A 26,238-nucleotide genomic window follows, 5' to 3' on the forward strand; every position below is an offset into this window, starting at 1 on the left:
TTTATCACTTTTCATATGTTCTGACTCATTTGGCTGCAGAATTTTTATGAGAAACCTGATTTCTTCCAAGTGCACATTCATTCATGACGAAGGTTTGGGAGGAATCTCGTTCTGCTCTGAATTATCTGACTCTTCAAACTAATCAAAGGTTCTCCACATCCACTGCTAATTTTGGAAAGGTGACTCATGTTTAAAGGAAAAAGTAAGTTCTTTTTTTCCTGAAAGTTTCACTTTTTCCTTTAAACAACTTGTTTAGAAAATTCAAGAACCTTCTTTTCAACCTAACATGGATTTATAAAGAAATAAAATGTATGTTGGACTTTCTTTTATTTGAGCTATTTTCTTGAAATTCAACCTTCATCCCAAAAGGTATCAGCTTGAAATGGCTAACCTGGTCTGCAGGTTTACGGTTGAATAATAATGCTATAGAAGATCAAAGATTTCCCAGAGTTGTGCCTTGTTATACATTCATTAATTGGTCTGTCATTAATTGATTTTGAATGTTTCCCACCTTAGAAATTGCTCTAGCTTAATCCAAGTAAAATTATACAAACAGTAATAATGAAATTAAAAAAATGCTTTTCAATGTTGCATCTCCTTTAGTGAAAGAAGTATTTGACTCTAATCTAAACACTTTGTCAGTACTAAAAGTAACCAATACTATTTCCAGACTCCTCATATTAGTGGATGTTTGTTTCTTTCCATTTGCCTTGACAGCAGGTAAAAACATGCCATGAAGAGCTGCCAAATGACAATGTGAAAAGGTTATACATCTGCAAGGCTGGGGTAAGATAGCCGGTCAGAAGTTATAGAAGACATTCATGGGGAGCCATTTTTCTGGCCACGTAAATGACTTTACTGTATTGAGATTGGCAATGCCAGGGCCATGTACCATAAAATCCTGGATGACAACCTTTTTTGTTAGTCAGAACACTGATGAAAAGTCATTTTAGGGTTTTCAGTATGACAATTACCCAAACCTTCTACACAACAAAGGAGTGACTAAAGAAAAAGAGACAAAGCTGCTCTCTGGATGGGATTCTTCCTACAAATCTATGGAGGTAACTAAAGCTCATAAAGGATTTAGGTTCTTTCTCCTACTCTGCCAGAATCCATTTTGAGATGTATGTAAAGAGAGACAAAAGTTGTACATTTAAATATTGGTGCAAAAGGTTACATGTGAACAGTTGAACAATCAGGGGAAAATAAGCATAAAGCCAAGAAGTATTCTCTAAAAGACATAACTTCATTTATTACACTTTTTATTTGAGCCATTAGGGGTGTAATTAAAAAATGTGCTAATGATGTATGTGTTGAAGAGGTGTGAAAACTCATTAGCACACTTGCTAATTAGCACATATGTGTTAGACCAGCACACTTGTTGGATTTCATTTGGTGAATGCTGCAAATAGATCTAAAACTAATGAACTGTAGAAGTTAAAGTACAAAATTTAAAATTAATGTTTTTCATACACTGCTGTAAAGTGTTACCCAGTTGTTGCAACACAATTGACCTGAATGCCTTACAACATGTTTGTGCTTAATGATGGACAGAAAAATTCAAATAAAGACTCCAAAAATTTGGGAGATGATTTTGTGATTAAACATATTCCAAACATTTCTCAAATAAGATTTTGCAAGTCTTATCTTGTCATTTGGCCAGCAGATGGTTGTGGAACCAGCTTGTGCAATCAGGTCTCTCCACCATTTTGCATTTTGGCATGTGTAGACCTGCCAAATCTTTCCTGTTTGAAATGACCTTTTGGTTCATAGATTTGGTTTGAAGCAATCATCAATAGAAATGTAATGGTTTGGATTTACAGAATTATGCATTTCTGTAACTTGGTAGGTAAATAAAGTCTATGCAAGACAGAAGTTTACATAAAAAGCTTTTAAAACGTGTATTCATGCAGACTCCCTAAAGTATGAAAAAAGTCCCAAATAAAGAAATAACAAATCATTTTCATTATACTTATAATTTTATTAATTTTCACTGCACATGTTCAGGGAAACACATGTCAATATGAATTTGTTACATGAAAATCTATTGCACTATAGATATCTGTTATTTAAAAATACATGTCATGAAATGGCATTAGAATGGCATGGCACCAAGACAGTATAAATCTCTTTTTCATATAGTAGAGTTTGGCACATTGCTATTAAAAGTAAATCTACCAAGACACAGAATCATGGGCACACATCATGTACAGTACTTGACACTCAAAAGCCCCACAGCAAACAAAAAAGCAACCCGCCTACAAGTCTGATTCATTTACAACAGATAACAGGATCCACCACAATTCTGCCCCTATTGAAAATCAAAAGCCTGCTTTGAAGGAGATTAGCATTTAGCCAACTGGCTGACAACTACAGATGCCAGAAAAGCGATAACGTAATCTGAATGTAGCAACTGCCAAAATCCATATCAAGGCAATGACTCAGATGATCTTCTTAGCTTGATTGATGACAGCAAGTTCAAGAAACTCTGTAAATCTTAAACAGTGTTGTTTAAACAAGTGCTAAAATATTCTGGGTGAATAAAAATGTTGGACAATGATCAATGGAGAATCGATTCCACCCTCAAATCATGTCTTTCCTTCATATGAGCAAACAAACCATGTATCCTGATTCCTAAACTAAAGATGTAAGCAGTAGTATTGGCTTCAAACATGACATTTTTGATAATTCATATTATACAATGTTGATTTATTTTTTTCTCGTCTACCAACAGTTGCTGGGAAACTGAAAACTGTCAGTAGAAGCAGAAGGTTAACGCCTCAATTGTACGTAGCATTCTGCATGTATTAGAAGGGAACTTGTAGCTGAATAATAGATCCTCTTATGTGGTAGTTTTACAGGTTTGAGTTACTATATTTACTTCATATCTGTAGTTAAAATATATTTTTACAATTTTGCTGTAATTAATGTTAACACAAAACTATAATTCAAACATTTTACACAAAGTTTTCCCTTGACTACAATAATATATTTAAAAACAAAAACTAAATAAATTGGTAAATTATAAGACACTCTAATAGGAATGTTTTTATATAAAGAATATAAGGTATTTTTGATAATTATTAATATTCATTAATGCATCAAATTATCATTTGTTACTCGTTAGCTTAAATGGACACTGAGAGCAGTCATTCTGTAGTTAAAGTGTGTTTGTACATCATTATTCTACTTTCAGTACCATCACCTACGAAGTAGGGATGTTTTAATCTAATCCTGTTTCTGGTATTGTTAAATGACTAGTATTGGAGTTGCTTACTTAACTCTGATCACAATGATTGACTGCTTCTAATGGATTCTGTGATAGTTACAACTAGCCATGTGGTCACCCAGCTATCCTTCAAAAACTACAGCCGAACATTGTGTGCAGGACAGAAAAAAAATATTTTACACCTGACACATTATGTTATGTTGACTTTTCAACAGTGCAAGAAATACTGCAGCTTTTTTTTTTCTTTTTTTTTTTTCATATTTTTCCAAGTGACCTGATCTGAGCAGTGTGCTTAGACAAGTATGGAGGACAGCTGCAGATAAAACCCAGAATTTTAAAATGCTTAAAGCAAAGTGTTCAGTTAAAAAACACCATTTTTTTCCCCAAAGTCTTCCTTGTGTACACCATCATGTAATGTTATGAGCTGAATTACCAAAATACCAAAGAAACATGCTAGCATTAGCCTAGCAATTTAGCAAACATTGGCAGCAGGAATGTGATTTTAGTTTATTAAGGTAGGACTCATAAGTATTTGGAAACATAACACTATCCAGAATGAACTAATTTTTCGTCAACGTGGAAAAAAGCAGATACTGCTGTACTGGGTATGTCACTGGAGACAAAGAGGTAATACTGTTGATGTAATACTGAGGAAATGTACTGGTTTTTATTATGGACTTGGACTCTATATAAATTGTTATTTTTTTGTGGCTCTGGTTTGAACTGGAGACAAAAAAAAAAAAAAACAGGTTGAGAAGTCACTTAGTGTCAACCATTAGCTGAATTGTCCTTTTATAAATCTTAATATTGTACACTAATAATCTGCATGACAGCTAAATCTTATCTAATCTCATATGGTTTATTTGAAAGGCCATAAAGCCATTTAAAGCATAGCCTCCTTCGATAAACTAAATGTCAATTTTTAGGAGTATTTCAGTTTGGAACGACATAGTTCATATTTGCATATTTGTCTTAGAATATTTGATGCCCATATGTCCTGTTCAAATGTTTAAAAAGAAAAAAAAAAAAAAAAAAAAAAAAAAAAAAAGCTTTGTTATCCCAAATGAAAACACTAATAAATTATCAACCACATATTGTTATAAATATATTTCTTTTGACTTTCACTTGTTTTGTTATAATAGAAGGGAGTGGTTACTTTTAAGTAGGTTTTTCCTTATGTAAGCTGTTTTTTTTTCTTTGTTAATAATCAGTTTTGGGATACATGAACATTCATGCCACCAGGCTCAATCACCAAGTTGGATCCCATATCCCACTTTACTCTGCGTCTTGTCATAACAGCATCTCTAATCTAATCACATAAACATACAGCAATCAGCAGTTAAAATTGCGGTATAAAGAGGTTATTTGTAAAATTGCCTCAAGCAAATCCATGATTTTTGTTTATTTTCCGCCAAAACTCTGCGGCAGGTTGGAGTAAAACAGCCTTTATTAAATGTTGAGTAGCACTTGGCTTTAGGCTAGAGTGAGTTTCCCACCATGGTGCTGACAAAGAAAAACACAGGATTACCATTAAACCTGAAGTGGTTATTCGTGAGTTTGCCTGTAAGGAAGATCGATGTTCTAGTAGTACTTGGGTTTTATCAGACACAATTTGTTATTTGTCGTAAGAAAGGAGGGAGTTTTCAAATGAACATAAATGAAGCAAAAAGCACCAAGTGAACAGTTTTTATAGATGCCTTGCTTTCCCTTTTTTTTACCCTTTTGTGTCACAGTCAGTGGCTCACATCTGGGGACAGCAGAATGCACGCAGCTAAATGAAGAACACAATGCTGTGTCACACACATGCATTTTCACAGTGGAGAAGAAGATTGCAGCCCACATCTCTAATGGCCTAAAATAAGTTCTTCAATAGAAAGCATGACAGGCTGGCTCTGTTGTCTGATTAACATTTAATGACATTTCTACCACTGTGGAAGGCTGATCTCAGACAGATTCGTGTACCTTTAGTCAATGATAATACTCCATTGCCTCAATGGAGGACCTGTTAATCCAATGCATAATTCATCACTGAAAAAATATTTACTTAGTCAGACAATCAGTACATATAAGGTTTAGCACAGTGTTTGATATTTTAAGGTTTATGATTAATAGTATGTTTTAGTATTTAATAGCAATATAATCCAATCTATCTTTTTCACCATTTTTGTCCACGGTCATAAAAATTAAATTAAATTAAATTAAATTAAATATGATGCTGCAGTGATTGGATTTAAACCTTGCCTCTTGTTCCCGATAGAAAATGCTCCTGTTCATCTGTGATGCCCTGATAAGCACAACTGTGAAGGCCTTACACGCAATTAAAGTAAATGGTCTGAAATTACCAGACCAGGGAATGATCTTCTTTGAATTACTGAAGCCTTTTGTTTCAGAGATTTAAAATACAAATATATAAATATAGGTCCTGTGGTCAGGTGTCACGTTCAAATCAACAAATTACCAAAACAAATGCTTATATATGTAGGCAGCAATGGTAGAAATCAGCATTTGCAGAGAAAAAAAATATTCAAAAGACATTGTCAGTCGGTAAGCCTTCTCTTTTCTTCTCTTGGAAACCTATAAAATGCATGTGAAATAAATGGTTTCACTTAGTTTCAACTGTTTCTGTGTTTATCTAAGCATCTTTACTGAAATTATTATAGCATACCGTCTTGCTCACAACTTTAGGCATTGTCTGGTACAGTGGCGGTTTTTGCATAAATGTTGCATGACACAGGAACAGAATTTAACTATGTTTTTGAGAAAGCTATGAATCCCACATTTTTTTTGCCATATTTTATTGTTTAAAAGTACAGTTTCACCAATTAAGTCAGTCTTTTGAAGACTCGGCACTTATGTTAGTATTTTTAAAAATCAGTAGGTCAAAACAGATTTGAACGAGACAGAAGATTTCAGGTTGTTAGGAAAATACAGTGATATAGCCCTTTAGTTTGGAGCTGAACATCATCAACTGGCTGTGGTGCATTGCCATGTTTACTCACAGTGCTTAAACTGTGCACAACGTAGGAGGGCAAACAATCCCCATTGACATGCAGATACACAATAAAAACTCAATCTGGGTGCAACTAACAGAACAGGACAACCTTCTTCGCGACAAAAGGTTAACCTGGGCAAAGAGCAATTTCACTCATATCAAAAACCGCCACTGGTCTGGTAAAAATAAATTATTTTTCATTTAAAAGAAAACTGCTCCTCTTTGACCAGCAGCTATCTGTTCTAATTTCCCAATTTTGATGTACATATATGGATTGTGGTCATGACATGCCACCATCCACTTAAAAAGATCATTATCTCTGGACCTAACTTTAAATAAGAATGATATTTAATTGAATATCACAGATTATGAGGGACAGGATAAATGAGAGATGATGGCATGATGGAAGGAAAAGAACAATGCACGAAGCCGTGAACAAGGCGAAGTTATGTTGTTTGAAACCATCTGCTGAAACATTGCTAGAAACTGCCCAGTCTGAGGAGGAAGTGCTGAGACACAGTGATGTTCGAGGCCCATCCGCCTACTTTCCATCTAAAAGCTGTCACTTCCTCCCAGCCACATTGTTAGACTCAGCTGCACTGAACACTTCCCCAAGTCCAACTGAGTCTGCAGTTTTCAGCCTCAACTGCAAAATTGTGCTTAGGAGTCCATGTCGCAAAAGTATTAAGGCTTTTAAAATCTCAATACCAGACATTTTTAGGTTCCAATGAGCTTAGACAATAAATTTGAACAAGAGGAATGAAGAGATGCAAGAGCATTATTAAAGGTTTACATATCCACAAATAAGCACAATCAAGGTAATTTCAAAATATGTAGAGAAAAGTTTAAAAGAATTGGCCTGGTATTGGTGTTTTTTTTGCCCAACTCACTGGATATGTTCATCTTTTTAGTAAGAGAAGGAAGGTTCGCAAAGCACCACATCATGGTTGAATTACATTATTAGTCAGCAAAGTTCTGAATTTTACAGTTTTAATCTCATGCAATCAGCTACAGCTGTAGATTTGTTATTTTTTTTGACCAAGATATCCACCTTATTTCGAACAGAAATATGGACACGAATGGTGTGTTTTTTTTTTTTTTTTTTGTGTGTGTGGGACTTCTGGTCAGGCTTTTCCGGTCGCTGGCTAGTTAACTCACTGTTCACCGTCTTCATAATAACTAACTTAACATTATGGCTTTGAGAATAACTGGTTCAAAGGAAAGAGATACTTGGAGCAGAAGTCGTTAAGTCACAACCACTTTGTAGAGCTGGATGTAGATGTTTGGCGCCCTATGACCTCTCAAAGGAAACGTATCAAAGAGGTTAGCACAAGCAGGTAAGCTAAGGGATGTTTAACTGCTATTCAAGCTGATAGAAACTTGCTAGTTCTGTATGTTTATGCTAACCAGAGGTGGGCAGAGTCCCCAAAAATTGCACTTAAGTAAGAGTAGTACTACTTCACATTATTTAAGTAAAAGTAAAATGTACCCATCCAAGAAATGACTCAAGTATAACTAAAAAAGGAATTGATAAAAGCTTCTGAAATACTGAGTAACTGATCATAACACAATGTTATCTGACAGAAAAAGTTATTTACAAATTCTGGTATTCTAAAGCTTTATATGAAAATAATTCATGGAAATACACAAGTACAGCAAAACAAATTTAGGCAGAATAACATTATTTCCAAATTTATTTCTTCAGGTATAATAATAATGCATGTATGTATGTGTATTTATGTGTATGGGTATATGCGTGTGAGTGTGCTCTGAGAGTAAAGTGACAACATTTACTCTTTATAGTACTGTCCTTACTGTAACTCACCACCAGTAAATGGCACAAGTTCAGCAGTAAGATGGGGAAAAAAGAAGAAACAGCTTAGAAACAAAACAAAGTCTTGCTTTAATGTAAACTGTAGGTGTGTTTCGTGGTCGTCCTCATCTTTGGATAAAACATGTTTGTTCTCTATTCAATGAAGTTACTCGTATCAGGTAGACTCTCAAAATTTTACTCGAGTAGCAATGCAATATGATTATTTAAATGAACAATAATTGAGATGATGGGCACATGTGGTTTTCTTGCAGAAAATTAAACTGATTTGCAATCTCATTACAACAAAGACACACCTTGTAAGTTAGCATGCAGTGAAATGACAATTTATTAGCCTACCTTCCATAATATCACCACTGCATGACTGCAGGATTTCCCCTTACCGGCGACACAGGAGCACCTGGCCATCTCTGCACCAAGTGACAACACCAAATAGATAAAAATGTCCTCATATGTTAAACGAGGTCACTTCTTCATATCATCATCCCACTTGTGAAAAGTTTGAGGGTGCAGAACTAAACCTACCATTTCGATTGTTCAACAATTTTAGGAAATGTACAACAAAGTTCACAAGTTTAGCCAAGCTGCTGTTAGTTAGCCCAGGAAAATGGAGAAATGAAAGAATCACAGAAAAACCGGAAGCTGGACCTACATATACTTCCATGTTCAATAATAAGGTGGATAGGATAGTTTAAACATTTTTATACTAGTATGTTCTTGATAAAAACCTAAATAAAAAAAGGATTCAGTTGTCGGTGCACAACTCAACCATGAGTGCCGGTGCAATGCAAACCTAACTCCCACAATGGCTCCTTGTTTATCCTGTCAGTTGGAGCCACTACAAAAGAGAAGATAGCATCAGTGTTAGCTATAGTTAATGAAGCCATATGGTCACCACAGCAAGCAGGGCTGAAAGGCCCAAGGTGGAGGCAAATGAAGCAGATATAAGCCTGCCATCATTCACCAGCCTGAAGGAAACGACTTCCACCTTGAATCCGTCCTCAGTGGCCATGCAACGGAAGACACCTTCCTTCAAGGGAGTGTTAACAACCGGGCCCAGTACGCAGAAGTCTCCGGAGAACAGGCACGGGTAGTTCCTTTTGCAGTTGTCCTTCTCCCAGCGGTAGGTGGCATGGAAGGAGTGAACGGGGCAAGGCAGAAACACGGTGGTGTTTCTGCCCTTCACCACAATCTCTCTGGGCGAAGTTTGCCGCAGCTTAAGTGCTGAGTAGAAACACAAGTGAGTTATTCTATTAATAATTCAGTTACTCAATTAATACAAGGTTAAAAAGAAGCTTGTTAAAAAACCTGTCAAGTATTTACACCTCTTAAGATTTTTCCCATCTTGTCAACTTAATGTTATTGTACTATTTTGAAGATTTTATACTCCAGTAAAAAGTATTTTTCTCCCATTACAGATTTGTCCTATTTTCTAATAAATAAATGTTTTAGACCATCCATATTAAACAGAGATAACAAAAACAAGAATAAGCTTTAAATTATGATTTTATTTATTACAGACCCCTCTAGGGAACAAACTTTTGCATTCCCTTGCAATACTTTTACGTTACCTCGCAATAGGTTTTGCGTTTTCTTGCAATAATGTACTGATTAGTTCATGCAGCATATTTGAATACTGTAAGCCTTTCTTACAGTGTCCATCACACTTTCTGCTATTATATAAGGTTTTTGTAAGGTTTTTCCCATGTATGTTAATATCTCATTGTGAAATATCTGACAAACATGCAGTGAATAAATTGATTTTCAATCTGTTTTTTGCACCAAAAAGTTAAGAATAAACACTGAGGCTCATTAAATGTGCATATTTGAAATTTTAAATTGACATTTGTGACTGTATACAAAACAGACCAGCAAGTATTGCAGTAAGCACATTGAGAGGGAACACATTTTTTTTTTTCCCCATGTCCCCTAGAGGGCTCCGTACTCTATTAAAAGGAAAAACAAACTAAGCCAACGAAAAAGTAAAAGAAAGTCAAGAATGTACTGACAAGGTCACAAAAAGGCCCATAGCACTGGGCAAAAGCAGCATCAACAAAAGGGTTGTGAGGTGAAAACCACTGATATCTTGGCCTGTCTCTCATTTGCCAAAAAAAGGTAATATACTTTGGGCTGGCAAAAAAATGGACTACTCTTTTGAGCCTCTTAAAAGATGCCCCAAAATGAAGGCGAATGACTTGCTAACAGTTAAACTTAAGTAAAATACAGTAATGCAGCGTTACAATGACACAAAGCTCTCCAGTATGTCAAGATGTTGTGCATAGCCCTAAACAGACTGTGCATGCTAAAATATCCCCCTGTGGAGCTGAATTAAAGCAATTCTGCACAGAGCAGTTGGCCGAAATGTCTCCACGGTGATGAAAAAGACTCATTGTCTGATTTTATAAATCGTAGCCATCAAGGACAGCACAGCCAGATTTTAGCTTTAGGGGGGCAATAACTTTTTCAAATAGACCCATATTAGATTAAACAGCTCTTTCTTTAAATAAGTGAGACATCATTTGAAAACTACTTATTGTAATCCATCTGGTTGTTTTTAGTATTAAAATGTCTGATTTAAACATTTAAGTTGACAAAAAAAGAAAAAAAAGAAAGAATCTGAAATGTGAGATATGTTTTTTTTTTTATTTCATGCCACCCTGTCACTGTGAAATTACTGTGAAACCACCTTTCACAGTAATTACAGCAATTGCAATTCCAGACTGACAGTGTGTTAGTCATTGTCCTGCTGCTCAAGTCTCAAGTCTTTTGCAGCCCTTGACAGGCTTTGATCCAGGGTTTTCCCCTTCCTCCTGCAGGGGATGGCATCACCAAGATTTCTTTCACACTTTATGTTTTTGATATGTAGGACATGATAATCAATTTGTTTCATTTAACTACATCACATCTGTCCAAATGTTTGATTTCCAATTTCTGAAGTTCTAGGACCTAACGATTGATATTGTTTGCTAAAGAACATGTTGCTTCCACCTGTTTCATAATTCCTCCCTTTCAATGTAGTAGCAGAGGGGAAATGACCACAAAAACTTTAAGAAGCTCCAGCTCCTTCCGGCACGACACCTTCAGCATATCATCACAACAATGTTTCTCCATTATGCCATTGACAGTCATTTTTAGGCGCGTCGGACTAAGAAATAGTTTGTACGACCAGTTCAGCAGACACGCAGTTCCACCATGTGTTTGTTAAATGTTGCTGCTGCTAGTATGGAGGAGCTGAGTAGTTTGTGAGGGATGGTCGGTGAGGCAAAAGCTGGATTTGGAGACTGTGGCTTTATGGAAATAGTTGCCGCATTATACGAGCAAGCTTTTTATGAACTCTAAATGTCTGCCACAGGAGATTCAAGAATTACTCAAACATGCATCAAAGTATCAAAAGCAACACTCGAGGTATGTTTTTGATGAGGGAATAACATAAAGAAAAAAAACATATTTTACATAATACCCCCCTTGAATATAGAATGCATATCTGTAGGTTACTGATTTCATGCAGGAATAAAATTACTCGAGTCAATGGAACATTTTAGTGGGTCTTCAGCTCTGCTAAAATAAACCTAACAATACCCATGCTACTGTGAATTATTTAGAAAATGAGTAGGGTTTATGGTCATGTTTGGGAGTCATGACACTGTCGTACATGCTAGCTAAGTTGCAGGACTGACCGCTACCGGAGATCCTTTCTGCCCACGACATCATCATCTGCAACGACTCTGACAATTCCTGGATGATCTGAGTTAAGACAACATTTAAGTTTTCTTTGGGATAAACAAAGTGTTCTTTCTTTGAATTGAATAAGACTAAACTATATTGGTTTTCAGGAACCGGAACCAGTGATACAACTTGAAACAGATGCAGATGCAATGTTAAACATCAGATTAACTAAGTGCCTCCAGTTGCTATGCATAGTCAAGATTGCATTGGGGTATGAGATTTGAGACAGGGCAAGTCGTGAAATAGAAAGATACTGTCCCTTTGGGGAATTTGGACACTGCTCAATTATATGATAGTCATCTTTTGTTTTTGCTGTAGTTGCACAGAAACGCTACCACTTTGGTTTAATTAAGACGGGGAGAGAGTGAGAGAGTGTAGATAAGAGCTCACCAGCAGCTTCCTCACAAATGGAGGAGTTGGAACTATCGAGATTCTGAATAAGAGTTCTGTGAAGAAAAAAATGAGAAAGAGACAGAATTAGGAGCAGACAATTATTTCACAAAGGGGCTAATGAGTCTCTTTTTTTCATAAAGCTGGCATTACTCATAAATTAACATAAGCAGAGCTATAACAGCAAAAATAGAGGGAAAAAAGAGAAATTATTCATAGGCTAGGTTGTTGCTATTGTTTTTATATCGGAAATACGGCAGGGAAAAACTTAACAGTCAAAACGTAACATGGCTTTAAATTTGAGAATCTCATTCTTTAACTTTTTTATCTGTCTTGGTATTTGAAGCTAGTTTTAAACACTAGCTTTGAAATTAGCAAGAGATTATCACACAGACCATAGAGACATTTCCCCTGAGAGTGTTGAAAGGCATTAAAGAAACTTAGCTGATGAAGTATCTTTTATCTTTTGATTGTAATTCAATGAGCCAATAGTGCTGCAGTGATGACATCATATCTAAACTTACCCAGTTGTGACGTTGTATCCGGGCGGGATGGCGATGCACTTCCTCCTGGCCTTGTCCCAGCCACAGTATGGATCCCTGGAAAGGATGCACTCTCTGCATGTGTGGCCATAGCGCCTGCAGTCAGCCAACGGCAGACGCTGGACTTCCATGGCAGTACCGACATACAAGTGACCCTAGAGAGAAAAAGAGTCAGCGATTTAGTATTCATATATCACTGAATGCCACTAATTTTTGTTGTGCTAGATCAGTGGTGTCCAAACTCAGGACTCAAGGCCCAGCATTCTCCATGTTATAGTTCTTTCCCTGGTTCATAAACCTCAATCAAACGATGGTTCATTAACGAGCCTCTGTAAGCTGTGACATACTGAAGGAGATAAACGGATCATTTGAATCAGCTGTTTTGGAGCATTTAAAACTATCCGGACATCGGCCCATGAAGACTGGAGCTAGACACCAATGTGATGCTACTGTAGCAAAACATGAATTTATTGTAAAGCTTTTTACACATTTTCATGAGGAATGTCAATAAATAAGATTTTAAAGTTTTTATGTAGCCACTTTGTTTGATCCTGACTGTAAGCAATTGCATCTTCTAAACACAAGCTTTGAATTTATACACCAAATGCAGAATATTCATTCAGTTTTCTTGTTGTGAGTATATCACATCTCTCTCATTTAACTGTCGTATTCAATCAATAAATTATGAATATGTGAATGTTTAAGCTTTATCAGTGGTAAAAGGGAAAGCTGAATTTCTCCCTTTTCACTGACAGAATAGGGTCACATGAAGGAGACACTGATATAGAAAAGATTTTCTATGCTATGTTTTTTAAAGAGGTTTCTGCAGCTGTTCCTTTTTTTTTTAAAGACATAGAGTATCATTAACGATTAAAAGCATAAATTCACCTAAATAAGCCTTTACCATGTTTTATAGAAGCATCACTTGTACCTTTTGTGAGTCGATGGCCATATTTAGAACAGGCCCTTCGTTGTGGAACAGAGAATACTGAGATATGATGAAGACATCCTGGATGGTGTGAAGAACCTTGAGAACTTTGCCTTGATCTGCAGAAATAATGAAGGAGAACACACTTGACACAGATTGAGGAGGTTAGATGTGACGTTTTTTAATCACATCAAAAGAAAACCCTTTGGTGCCACTCAAACTTTAAAATTTGATGGATTTTACTTTTCTTTACTTAGCTTAAGTGGCAGTCATTATTATGCAATTTGAAGGATTTGCAACTGGTAATTCCAATTTAAAAGGCTGAGTAACGCATAAATTAACATTAATGTGCATGTGTCAGATAACGTTTTCATTTCAAACAAGTAAAAAGTTGACTTTTTATGTATTCATTTTTTCCTTCTGCTATTTTTGGGGTCAATTTTTGTGTGTATATATAAAAACACTGTTGATGTGAATTAATTTTGGTCTAATATATTTTGGTGGGGCAGATGTAAATGACTGTTTCTGGTAGCTCATGAAAAGTTTATTCTTGGTTAGACGTTTACTGCCTTCACTGGGATTGTAAGTGCTGAGACCTCTACATTACCTATTTAAGATAAAAGAAGAATAATCCAGAAGCAACATGTGACTGTTTTCAAACACACTATCAGCTCAACGGCACAAAGTCAGCAAAATGTCTGTAAATCATAGGTGGCAACAAAGCAGGAAATTGTAAGAGGATTTAATAGTGAAAATTGTGACAACATGTAATCATAAAAATAAAAATGCCCAATGTTAAATAAAAAAAAATGTCTAATTGGGGGAACCAGCACAGCGAACTCTGCTGTTTCCTAAAAACCAAACCTGACAGTTCCCATCGCTATCACCATAATATTTGAAGTTACATTCTCATTCTTTCATCTGTGTTTTCTATTTGAAGTGTTAATTAATTCATGCTCATTTCAGTGTGGCGATGTTATTCCAGTTTAAAGCATGGCATCCTTGTAGATAATAGAAAACAATGCGCTCAGATTAATTGCCTATTTCATTAATTATACCATACAGTGATAAGAAAAAGAAAGTTCTACAGTTTCCAATACGATCACAGAGAAACATGTTCTGCAGGATGGATACAAGATAAAATATATGTTTTACAAGGAAGAAAGGCACCAGCAATGATCTGATAGAAAAGCTTTAACCATAAAATGAAGATTTAATAAATGAGCAACTAAGGCTTTCCATTAATCTGGAACATCATTAAAGAACATTTACAAACAACTTGAAGTCTGCGATTCAAAATAGTTAAGCAAACGACTCTGATTTAGTAGTTAGGATTATCAGTGTAAATGTGCCAGCAATGTCACCTGAAGGTCACACACACACACACACACACACACACACACACACACACACACACGCACATCATATATCCCACGGATCACATGTTGCATGTCAGAAATAATGTTCTTTTAGATAGGCAAGACTAAACCAAACATATTCATCCTCTATGCAGAGGGCCATGATCAGAGGAAAGACAAAAGCACAACATTTCAACACAAATACTTCATAAAAATCATTAGCACAGAAATGTGAAATGCTCTGCAGCCACAGGACCTGAAGACATTACAGTTATTGAGACCATCACAAGAAACTCTTCTTTATCCAAAAGTATTCTAAAGTCAAATCAGAAGTCATTTGTTCAACAGTTCAAACTCGAACTTGGAACAACTAGTGTCTTCAGTAAACTTTAAAGGATTTTTAAACAGATGACCAAATTTCCCCAATGGCAATTTAAAAGACTTTTAAAGTTATGCAGAAAACAGCTGAATTAAATTATTGCAAATTATAAGCCATTTCACAGACTGATCAGCTTAGTTTTTCCAAGAACAAAGTGACACTCACTGAAAGTTTCTTTTGTCCCATGGCTGTTCAAGTCAATGCATCTTTTAAATATGTAAATACGCTGGTGGAGCAGCATGTCACTGCTCTAACAGAGTGACAAGGGAGCTGATTACCAAGAAACTCATTTATTGGTCTGCTGTCTGGATTCAAAGTTCTGCTCTAATGCGCAGCAGGCTGGGGGGAAAAGCAAGATAAACCTCTGACTTAATGAAATGTATTCATGTTGCTAGGTTAAATGATTGAATTGTTTCTATTGGCCACTTTCACCATTTGTGTCCATTTGTGTTTTTGTTGTCAGCAACAAGAATTGATTTTTAACACTTCACAAATTATGCAGCCCAGTGACAAAGGATTGTATGAAGCTTTGTAATTTAAACGGAAAAATTGTTTTGTCTGTTCTATGGATAAAAGTGCACACAGTTCCAACAGATAAAAAGATGCAGCTGAAATTCCAGACATGACTGTACAGCTTTACTCCGTTAGTCAATAGTGCATGCACTCTCAGTTTGAAAGATGATGAGTCATTATTTTCAGCTATGAGCCATCACTTTTTTGCCCAACAGGCTGTGCCCCTACCATCTGAGCAGCCACAGCTTACACTGTTTACAGTATCTCAGTCTTGCCACCGTCGGCTGCTATTTCCCTGCAGGGTTTTATTTCTAATAGTTCATTTTTCTTCTCGCTTCTTAACAATGCTCGTTTTTATTGTCTACAAACAACTTCTTCTTCTTCTCCAGATAACCTGTCAGTTTGATGTAAAAATGAGTCCCAGATTGTTTTTATTTTTTGGTCTTTTGTCACATAAAATATTGTTTTACCTTCTCCACTCTAAAATTGGAGTGATGCTTTTTATTGTACATTTTCATTTCCTGAATACTCTGCCTGTCAGGCACTTTCTCATTTATAATCAGACAATCAGGTTCTTGCTGTCACTTGGTTTTCTTTTGTCTCTTTTGTTTTCATGGACTTCAAATTCTTCCGTGTTGTCAAAGATAACTTTCTCAATTCTTTTCTGTTTATTCTCATGATTCTTTAATCCAGTCTGCAGCTATTTTCAGCTCTTTTATCAAACCAGCATATCAGCACAAAAAGAAACAGCTGAAGGGGAAAGGGTGACGTTACTGAACTCCTGTGACATCTGCTTGGTAAATCTGTTTTTAGCTATATTTATCCAGGCAGAAACTGCTGAGGGGACATTTGTTTAAAGGTAAAAAGCTTCACACCTTTAAATCTCCACAATTACACAAGTTTATTTTTAATTAGTTGAAGACAAGAAGCTAGGGAAGCTTTTTCATAGCTTTGACTCAAACATCCCCTTATTTTACGTAAATAATCTGTTTTACTTCTCTCAACTTTGATTTTCTGTCCCGACTGAAATTTTGATAAACCAGATGGGCCTCTGCTGTGTGACTTTCCAAGCACAGCAGCAAATAAAGGAGTATAACTTCTAATCTGTAACATGAAGTCAGGCTGAAACAGATATATATCTCTGACATTTCTTCAGCCCTGAGGAAAGCTTCTGTATAACCTCCATGGCCAAAACACTCAAAACCACTTTGTGCCTGTGGTGGACAATCTGTCACTGACTTACTCAGGTAAAATGAATCTTTTTAGTATGGATCCTTTTTTCACCTCTAACAGTCTACTGATGGATATATTGACTGCTTCAGTTACTCTGCAGGCTTTTACAGGTCTACTATTTTTATTTCAGCTAAGGAACTTTTTAGCTGAAATAAAAACTGCATCTTTCAGCCATCGAACTACAGTATTGCTGCTCTTATGCATATTTGATGCAGTTCTTTCCATTCCCTTTAATAAAGCTAGTGTAATTTGGAAGAATCTGATTCTGTGTCACAGAATATGGTGAAGCAGGAAATGTTGTGAAAGCTGATTATTTTAAATAGATCATGTGATAAAAAGGTACAATGATAATATGATGAACTTCTAGTTTTTAGTGGGTATAAAACGATTGCATGCTATAACTTGTCTTGCAAAGAAACATTATTAAAATAAAAACAGAAAAGTAAGTTTTATCTCATCTTCAAGTTTTTTACAGGAAACCTAAATAAAGTCAATTTTCAGAGAAAAAAAATCTCACTTTAATTTCAAAACAAATCCGCTGCCAAAATTGTTTGCATAACATTTCATTTATACCCTCATTGAATTAAGATAAAGAATATGAAAAATGGTAAATTTGTACATGGTCATTTTAGACTGAGTCCAGTTTGCTCAATTATGTTTTAGCTTGTGATTGTGAACCAAAATGTTTGTTTTATAAAGTAATGATGAACTACAGTGTAGCTCCTGCTTTTTATGGGAATAATTAAAGGTTGATCACAAAAGGTATGTATCCTTACAGAGTTAAATTAATTGCATTAGTAATTTAATACATCTGACAGTAGAAAATACTTATTTGTATTAGCAGGGGAAGTGCTTAGGCTATGCCACATTTGAAACCTGTAATATGTAAAAACAATATATTCTGTAAAGTTAATATGCTGTGATTCTTTTGTTTCCGGAAAGACAGAGAATAACTGGCTAAAACTGAGACCAGCCTGACGGAGTCAGAAACCAGTCACAAAATCTCTGATTGTTGCATCTCTAAATTACAATTTTAGTTCAACTGGTTTTACAAAACAGATATTTTTTCAAAAATCAAGATTGCATACTGAAGAAAATGTAAGTTAAATAAAAGCAGGCTAATTTGTCTGGCTTTAGTCCTTCTGAAAGGTTCTTCTGTATTGCTTTTAGGAATCCATTTGTGCTTCTCTTTTGCTCAGCCTGAAGTGCAGCAAAAGCTCTAAGAGCTTCTTCTAAAAAAAGATTATCTGTGAGCTTTCCATCCTACTGCATTGCCATACCACGGAGCAAGTGAATCTCTAAACTAATGCTACTTTTTTAAATCCATGTTTTCCCTTAGTTATAATAGACAAGTAGACACTTAGAGTTTGGCAGAGGTCTCATGTGAATATTTCCTCACATCCACCCCTGTGATTTTGTTTTCAGATTGCCCTCAACGTTTAAGAGGCATCACTTGAGTGTGTTTCCGAGCTTCCACACAAATCCCTGTGGAATCGCATCAATTTTATACATTTATTTTTCATGAATGCACAGATGCCCGTGAGCCCTGCGGTAAAGTTCTGTGGCTCACCTCTTTATGATACCCGTGATAAAATGTAGCTTCAATGAAATTAGTATCTGTAACAAGATACTAATAATTTTAATTCCAATCTCATTCCATCGTGGTTTAAATTGAATCAAGTTAACTTTATGTGGAAAAGTAAAGCCTTTGCACCAATTATTTACCTTTCACAGCATTGTTCAAGGAAAAAACAATATGTCCTTGTTTTGTTTTGGTGGCTACAGATAAAAAAACAAACAAAAAAAACATGAACTGGCATTTTAAAAATCAATTTAATCCTTTTAAATGTTTCCTGGGTCGTGATCAAAAGCTGAAGAAATTAATTTAGTCAAATACTGCTTCACCCTGCTGGCTTGGTTCACTGTATCCCAGCGGGACCAGTGCAAGTTGTTTAAATCACAGTAAAATGTGCTTTTACTTATTAGGAGCATGGCGACACTTTATTAGTTTGTCCAAAGGCAGTGTTCTTAAATGATTTATTTTAGCTTCCAAACCCAGGAGACTTTCTGGTTATAAACAAGATTTGTACCTAGCTGCATTACTAAATGGGTGAAAACTGAATAAAGGGTTTTTTTTTTTTTCTACTTTATGGCAGTTAGTTTGAAAATAGCTTTGGAAACTTATTTTCAAAGTATCAAATGTAATCTGTTTTCAAGATCCAATTTAAAACATACATATTTAACCATATTCTGTGGTCCCCACCCAATAGACGCTTCATATCTGATATATATCAAGGTATCTGTTATGCAACTTAAGACAGATTTACAGTTAAAACCAGAAGTTTCTTCTCAGTGACATTAAACTTGAGTAATTTGTTTTCTGCTTTCTCTTTTCTCCTGCTTTCTAAAGCAAAAAGTAGATAACAAACCTCAAATCATAAAAAACACACCATTCTGATATAAATCTTTTTACCGATATTGTCAAAGTTGCATTTTCACTTTGTTACACATTGACAAATTTCTTGCAATGTTTTCTCTTCATTTTGTTTTGTTTGACTTTGAAAATTATTAATGTGAATAAACTAAAACTGAGTTCAGTTTTAGTTTTATTTTTCAGGCATTTAGGAAACAGAAATAATTTTGGCAACTCTAACTGACCTACAACATGGGAAGGTTAGTCTGATTTAATATCTGACAGTGAAAAAACGTGTGTTCGTTTATACAGTGCATGCATGCTTCTGGTTTAAACTGTATGCGGTTGTCTTGTTTCACTTTGTAAGCCAGTATTACTACAGTTATAGCTTGAGCACTCAGTGACGTTTGCTTTATGGACGAACATCTTACAATTAGCTTTTGCAAAACCTAATTTTTCAGCCTTTTTCATGTTTATGAAACATATTTACTGGACTCTCCCTCAGTGGTGAGGAGTTATAACCCCAGTCTGCCAAAATGTCCTTTTTATCGCCGCTGGACTCAATGCAAACCCACAGCTGCTCATTTGATTGGCTTTGACTTTTTGAAACTAATCCTGTTTCCCTTATTTGACGCTGAATAATTTCATAGAGGTAACTTCTCTCCATGATTTGCACAAATATAAAAGGCTCTTTGAAAGTAATTATGATGACTGATGAGCTTCACTTGGTGCATGATGAATATTCACACCCTGCACTCTGAGTGACGGCAAGGTAACATCAAAAGTGTTTAAAATGAAAACCTTTTATGGCAAACCACAAATCCACAAATGACAAGGCCTGCATCTATGGGTGCAGAAAATGAAATCAACAAAATTAAAAAGTAAATTTCTATGCAATGTTTTCCCTGGCCTCAGTTTGAAGAGCGAATCAAACTGTTCTACTTTCTTTTTAGGCCAGCATAGAAATCCACAGCTGTTCATTACTGTCCCTTTCCACAGCTATAACTGACACAGTTAGTAAAGCCCACAGTGAGCGGCCATCAACCTTTTCTTTTTTTTTAACTTTACATTCGTTTCTGTCTGCTAAAAATACACCCAACCCAGAAAGGCCTGATGAATGACAGGAACACAGCCACTGTAGTAATGAGAGAAGCGACAAACATCTTTTTGGTGAACTTCAGAGTTGTGACACATTCAGAACATACAGAGCATGAGGATACAAGTTGTGATGGTTGCCATAGCAATGCTCTTGAAGGCAACACAATTTTTAGATGAACTGCTACAAGCAACAGCTGTGCCTCAGAGTCACTGCTTTGACTGAAGGGAGGTGACAGATGGTAACTCTTAGAATGTATGTGGACACAATTTTGACAATTTTCAAACAATTCTTTTTTGAAATGTCTGCAGTTTTAGCTCAGTAATTATGTAGTGCAATCAGTATTTTTTCACATCTCTAGTTCTGCTCAGTCCTTCGTACGTTATCTCTCTTCCTCTGTCATCACACACTAAGGTTGTTGTCACACCTGATAATCTGGTTCAACTGGAGAACAAAAGGGCAACATTTGTTACAATTTCAAATGGTGCAGTTTACTTCCACACTGCACTATGTCAAACAAACCAATAGCTTTAAGTAACCTGTTTACCTCCTCACCTGTGGTGGCGCTGCACCAAGACCCGCTGAAGCAGACAACACAAAAACATTTGAAGAAAACACAAAACCGCAAATTGCTTCTTCACAAAAAGTAAACAAATATGAAGTAGTGTTAAATATTAGTAGTTGTAAGATTTTTCTGTTGTCTTTGTAAAATGGCAATGAGCCATTTAACCTGCTGGCACTAGACTTTTTGTTTTGGTTGTATTCATATGCTTTTGAACCGCACTAATGTTCAGTTGAACTGAACTGAGAGCAAGGGTTGTAGGTGAATCAAAGCTTTTTTTGGTCTCTGTCAGAGTTAAATTATATATTCACACCTCCCCAAATGAACTGGACTCTCTAGGCAAACAAAACAAAGTTTGATTAAAGCAGACAAAACAGGGCTGGTGTGAATGCACCCTTAGATCCAGTAAAAACCTCTGAATGTCCAGTGATGTGTGGAAAATCAATAACTTTTTACATTAAAAGACATGGATGGCCTATAGCTCTGGACGCCAGCTAGTTGATCAATCAAGGACTCAAAAGATTTGCTCTGCTATGAAATAGAGGCAAGAGTTTAAAACTGATGCACGTAAAACAATTAAAGCTAATAACATCAGGATCAATTAAAGTACACATTCTACATTATCAGCATGTAAGAGAATGCTGTGTTTTTGGTTTTTAGCATCTCTATAGAAACATCTCTGAATCCTACTGCAATTATTACGGGTGCTTGGCAGCTAAAAGTGGTGAATCTGCTGTATACCATGTATCCTGATGCTGTGGTGTAATTCTCCTCTGATGCAAAAGCAGTAAAATACATGATGGTAACTAAGGCTGCCCATAGTTACCAGAGAGACATGGAACACAGGATGGTGAAAGGACATCACTAACCAAGAATTTACATGCTTTTCTTAGTCAAATTCATCTGATATGAAAACTACTTGATCAATGTGATTGTTTATTATTATTATCATTATTATTATTATTATTATTATTATTTTCCTATGGACCTATTTGTGTCTTTAATAAAGCTGATGATGACAATAATGATGAATAGTGTCAACATGAGTTTAGTTCCCTGTAGCTCACAAACACTGCCACCTCCTTAACCTGAGGTAAATGGATACTAAAATAAACTTCCCATAAATTCTCCTCTAAACTAAATGAAGTAAGATTTTCTAAAACTGTTTGTTTAAAAAAAAAAACTGTTACAAAAATTGAATTCTTGACACTGTAACGCTGCACCAATGGTGAGTAACAGTGATCTCCTCTTTCAGTGGCAGTTTATTCATTCGCCAATCCATCAGAACTGAGAGGAAATTAAAGAACTGGGTTCAGAACAAGCAATTTTACAGAAAGAGCAGGTATAAAATAAGTTAAAACAGTCAAATTTTGAAATTTTATGGTGTAAACATGACTCTCTAAACAAAATGTTACACATGTAGCCACTCTCATCATTTTGACACACAGATGTGCACACGTACCTGTTCCGAGGTACAGGACAGTGTAATGCTCATCATTGACTGCCAGGACAATATCCGCGACAGCGTGGGTGATTTGATCATCTGTGGGGAGGTCGAGTGGATTCACACCAACCGGCCGAATTACATCCTCTATTTCAGGGTAGTATCTGATCACGCCAAGGTTTTTGATGTTGTTCTGAGTGTCTGCTGATGGACCTTTACGTTCACACTGAAGAGAAAGGCAGAATAATGGATTTACATCAGACTGGATTGTACAAAAAGCAAAACATGGCTTGGATAAAGAGCATAAAATTGCTTCTCCCTTATTACCTTTTTTAAAATAGCATGTTAGTCACTAAATTACAGACTGATTCATGCTTTTACACATATTGTCTCTGCACTGTGACAAATAAAGGGAACAAAAAGGCAAATTTTCTTACCATCCCTGGTCGACTGCCACTGAATGAGCTGCTGTAGCCTTTCAGTTTAGAATTAGAGAAGGCTCGATCAATATCTTCGATGGAATAGGCACAGACCACCGTTCTTCCCCTACAATGGAGGAAAAAGTTAATTAATCCTCGAAAAGGTATTTAAGTTGTCATGTGGGAAACTTATTTATTCAACCTTTCACCTTGAAACAAGAAATTAGAAGCATTTTTTTGTTACCCTAATATTTTACATCTTTTTAATGTCTATGCAAATTAGATTAGTATGTGGTGCACCGAGGATTAGCCACTGCTCATGCTCATTTACTCCTTCCTTTTTGATATATGAAATATCTTCTTTTGTTTCCTAAAAGTGCATCTTATTAAATAAAACATAATTGAAAACTACATTTCTGTCAGTAATTCAATTCAAAAAGTGAAACTGAATTTGCAGTATGAAGGACTGCTTCAATGCAGAGGTGGCTCTGCACTGAAGGGGTTAAGGAAGTCCAGACTGCTTCAATGGCGGCCCTCAGCTTCTCTGCATTGTTGGCTCTGGTGCCTCCTGTCGTCTTCTTGACAACACTCCACAGATTCTCTATGAGATTCAGGTCAGACTAATTTCTGGCCATGGCTTTTAAAGCAAGTATTGGTGCGTTTAGCAGCGTGGGCAGGTGACAAGTCCTGCTGCCAAAAGTAATTTGCATCTCCACAAGGCTTGTCAACAGAGGGAAGTAGAAATTACTGGTAGACGGCTGCTTTGACTAAACCATACAAGTGGAATTTACTTCTTAGAGTTGATTGCATTTGATTTCATTTAGAAGTATCAGAGTAAAGGGGGCTGCAATCAAATGCAGCTCACATGTTTTAATTTATATATGTAAAGAAAATTTTGAACTGAACTTTGTGTTGACTTACTACATAACATCTCAAATTATTTTAAACTCTGTGGTTGTAATAAGGTAAAAGCAAAGCATAATCATCTATTTTTTTTATTAAAGATTTGTCTCTGAACACCACGGCTATGATGACTATTGAGCTCAAGATAATTGAGTTGATTTTACTCGTACAGCATAAATGGAGAATCAAGGTTATTTCAATGCTCTTTGTGAAAAAAGTGAAAGGTTTAGTACAAACCTTTTTTTTTCTTTTTTTTTTTTCCCATCAGCCTCTAATTCATTCTCATTCATCAGTTAGAGCTCAGTCCAATACAGTCAGGTATAAATTAATTTTAAATGCTTAGCTTTAAACAATCAGATTCAGTAAATTATAAAACATCAGTCATCACAAAGTTGGCTGAATGGTTTAACATGTTCTATTTTATATAAGTTTCTTTATCATTTATTTGTTTAAAATAGAGTTTAATTCATACAATTAAAAAAAAAAACAAAACTGAATCATCTCAATCTCCACATAAAAAAAAAAAACTGAAAATAATCAAACAAACCTCACAGTAAGCTACAAATAACTGATATGCCCTTAGCATAAATAATTAATTTTGACCAGGTCTTACTAAATTCATCTTGCTACCCACTCACTATACATCTTATTTTTTCCAGATCCAACTCCAACATTAAATCTTCAATCCAATGAGCATTATGCTGGGGGATTCACTCACTTCCAATTAGTTTAATATGTCCTAAGAAGCAGTATTCCAAAATCGTACATGTGTTTAGCATTCTTACAGAGCCAATCCGTAGAATTGGGTAGAATTAAAAGGTTGCCATGTTTGCACCTACCATGCGTTGGAAAAAAGGCCATACATGACCCCAGCCCTCTTGTCCTGAGCTGTCAGGACCACAGCCTGCTTCATGTTGTTGTACTGCTGCTGTGTGTTGCCTGCACCACACATCACCCGAGCCTTCATAAAGGTGGTCCAAGAGTCTGGCAGGAGGGCTTTGATGCCCCCTTCATCCACCTGGAAAAAACACAGAGGGGATCTTATTAACAATGACACAAAGGGGCAGCCAGGTCTGCAGGCTGATTGTGTTTCTAATCGCTTTGTGTTTATTGCCCGTGACATAGTTCTGACCCACAACACAGAGCAGCAGAACCTCATTTCCCTCTGAGAAGAATTAGTTGACTATTTATTTTAGAAAGCTTTGGTTATTAAGTCCAAGATATTAATTATCTACTGACTTCATTTAGAGCTCAGTGATTAAATATGCAGTTATACTTTTTATCGCAATAAGCAGTCTCTGAAATAATAATGACAGTTTCTACTCAGATGTATAAATTGCACATTCTTTTTCAGTGACTTTGTGAAAAAGGAGAAAACCTGTTTCATGTTTTCCCTCCGGACTGATCTCAGTCATATCAGCGGTTTTGCAGTTTGAAGGAAACTGTTGAACCTTAAATATATTTTCCCTTTTGCTTAGAGACACTCCAGAGCTAGAACAGGTGGACTCATTCATGTTCCTCCCAGAAACAAAGACAATAAATGCTAACTAACTAACTAAAAAAAAATCACTTAAGAAATTAAGACATTTCATTAAGAGCTGAGACTCGTTATTGATCAGTAAACATGAAAATATACCTCTTCAACATTTCCCCATTACATTTAAGTTCTTGATTTGAATTTAGAGGATGAGGCATGGCTCACACAGAGCTGCAGGTGTTTCGCCTTTGAGAGCTAATTAGAAAAACACCTGATTTGATGCTGCTGATTGCAACGTTTGATTAAAAGCATCCTCCAAGCAAAGCGGCAGCACTTTTTCACTCTGCAATGACAGATTCAGTCTTCTGAGGAATAGTAAAACATTAAAATAATTTTATAGGAAATGTAGCATAGTTCACACCTGGAGATCCACTGCATCTTCAATTTTGTATCTTTTGTCTAATTATTCATCAAAACAAGTAAAGTGGTTCAGAAATAGAGCTAACAACCTGCAATGTTTTTTTTTTCTTACTGATGTTAATTTTAGTCAAAACACTTCATTCAGAAAGGTTTTCCCACATTATTGCTTATTTAAATGAATATTTATACCTCCATACAAGAACAACATTCAAACCTACTAACAAAGTCTATTTTAAATGCTACACCACAGTTTTTCTCTGAATTTGGGTCTGTTCTGACTCCAAATACGACTTTATCATTTGAAATGTTATTTATAATAATTGTTTTAGTTGTTGAGGAGCCGTAATCAATAGTGTTCATACCTCTGGTATTCAGTATGCACT

At 35.8% G+C, this 26,238-nt stretch overlaps 1 protein-coding gene across 1 annotated transcript in view; it reads right to left on the bottom strand.

Annotated features, from left to right (window-relative positions):
- Positions 1 to 2,136: 2,136 nt before the first annotated feature.
- The window catches only part of LOC106959995 (semaphorin-7A), a 29,852-nt gene continuing 5,750 nt past the window's right edge, over positions 2,137 to 26,238 (bottom strand). Inside the window, exons 5-11 of the mRNA XM_015052898.1 lie at positions 24,798 to 24,976; positions 23,074 to 23,182; positions 22,655 to 22,862; positions 13,642 to 13,757; positions 12,693 to 12,865; positions 12,169 to 12,224; positions 2,137 to 9,276 (exon numbers count right to left, since the gene is read on the bottom strand). Coding sequence (XP_014908384.1) covers positions 8,927 to 9,276; positions 12,169 to 12,224; positions 12,693 to 12,865; positions 13,642 to 13,757; positions 22,655 to 22,862; positions 23,074 to 23,182; positions 24,798 to 24,976 — 1,191 coding nt within the window. The 3' untranslated portion in view covers positions 2,137 to 8,926. The remainder of the gene's footprint in view (positions 9,277 to 12,168; positions 12,225 to 12,692; positions 12,866 to 13,641; positions 13,758 to 22,654; positions 22,863 to 23,073; positions 23,183 to 24,797; positions 24,977 to 26,238) is intronic.

The sequence above is a fragment of the Poecilia latipinna genome, unplaced genomic scaffold (assembly GCF_001443285.1).
Source record: "Poecilia latipinna isolate Pla-1442-1.1 unplaced genomic scaffold, P_latipinna-1.0 Scaffold1144, whole genome shotgun sequence".
NCBI classification, from domain to species: domain Eukaryota; kingdom Metazoa; phylum Chordata; class Actinopteri; order Cyprinodontiformes; family Poeciliidae; genus Poecilia; species Poecilia latipinna.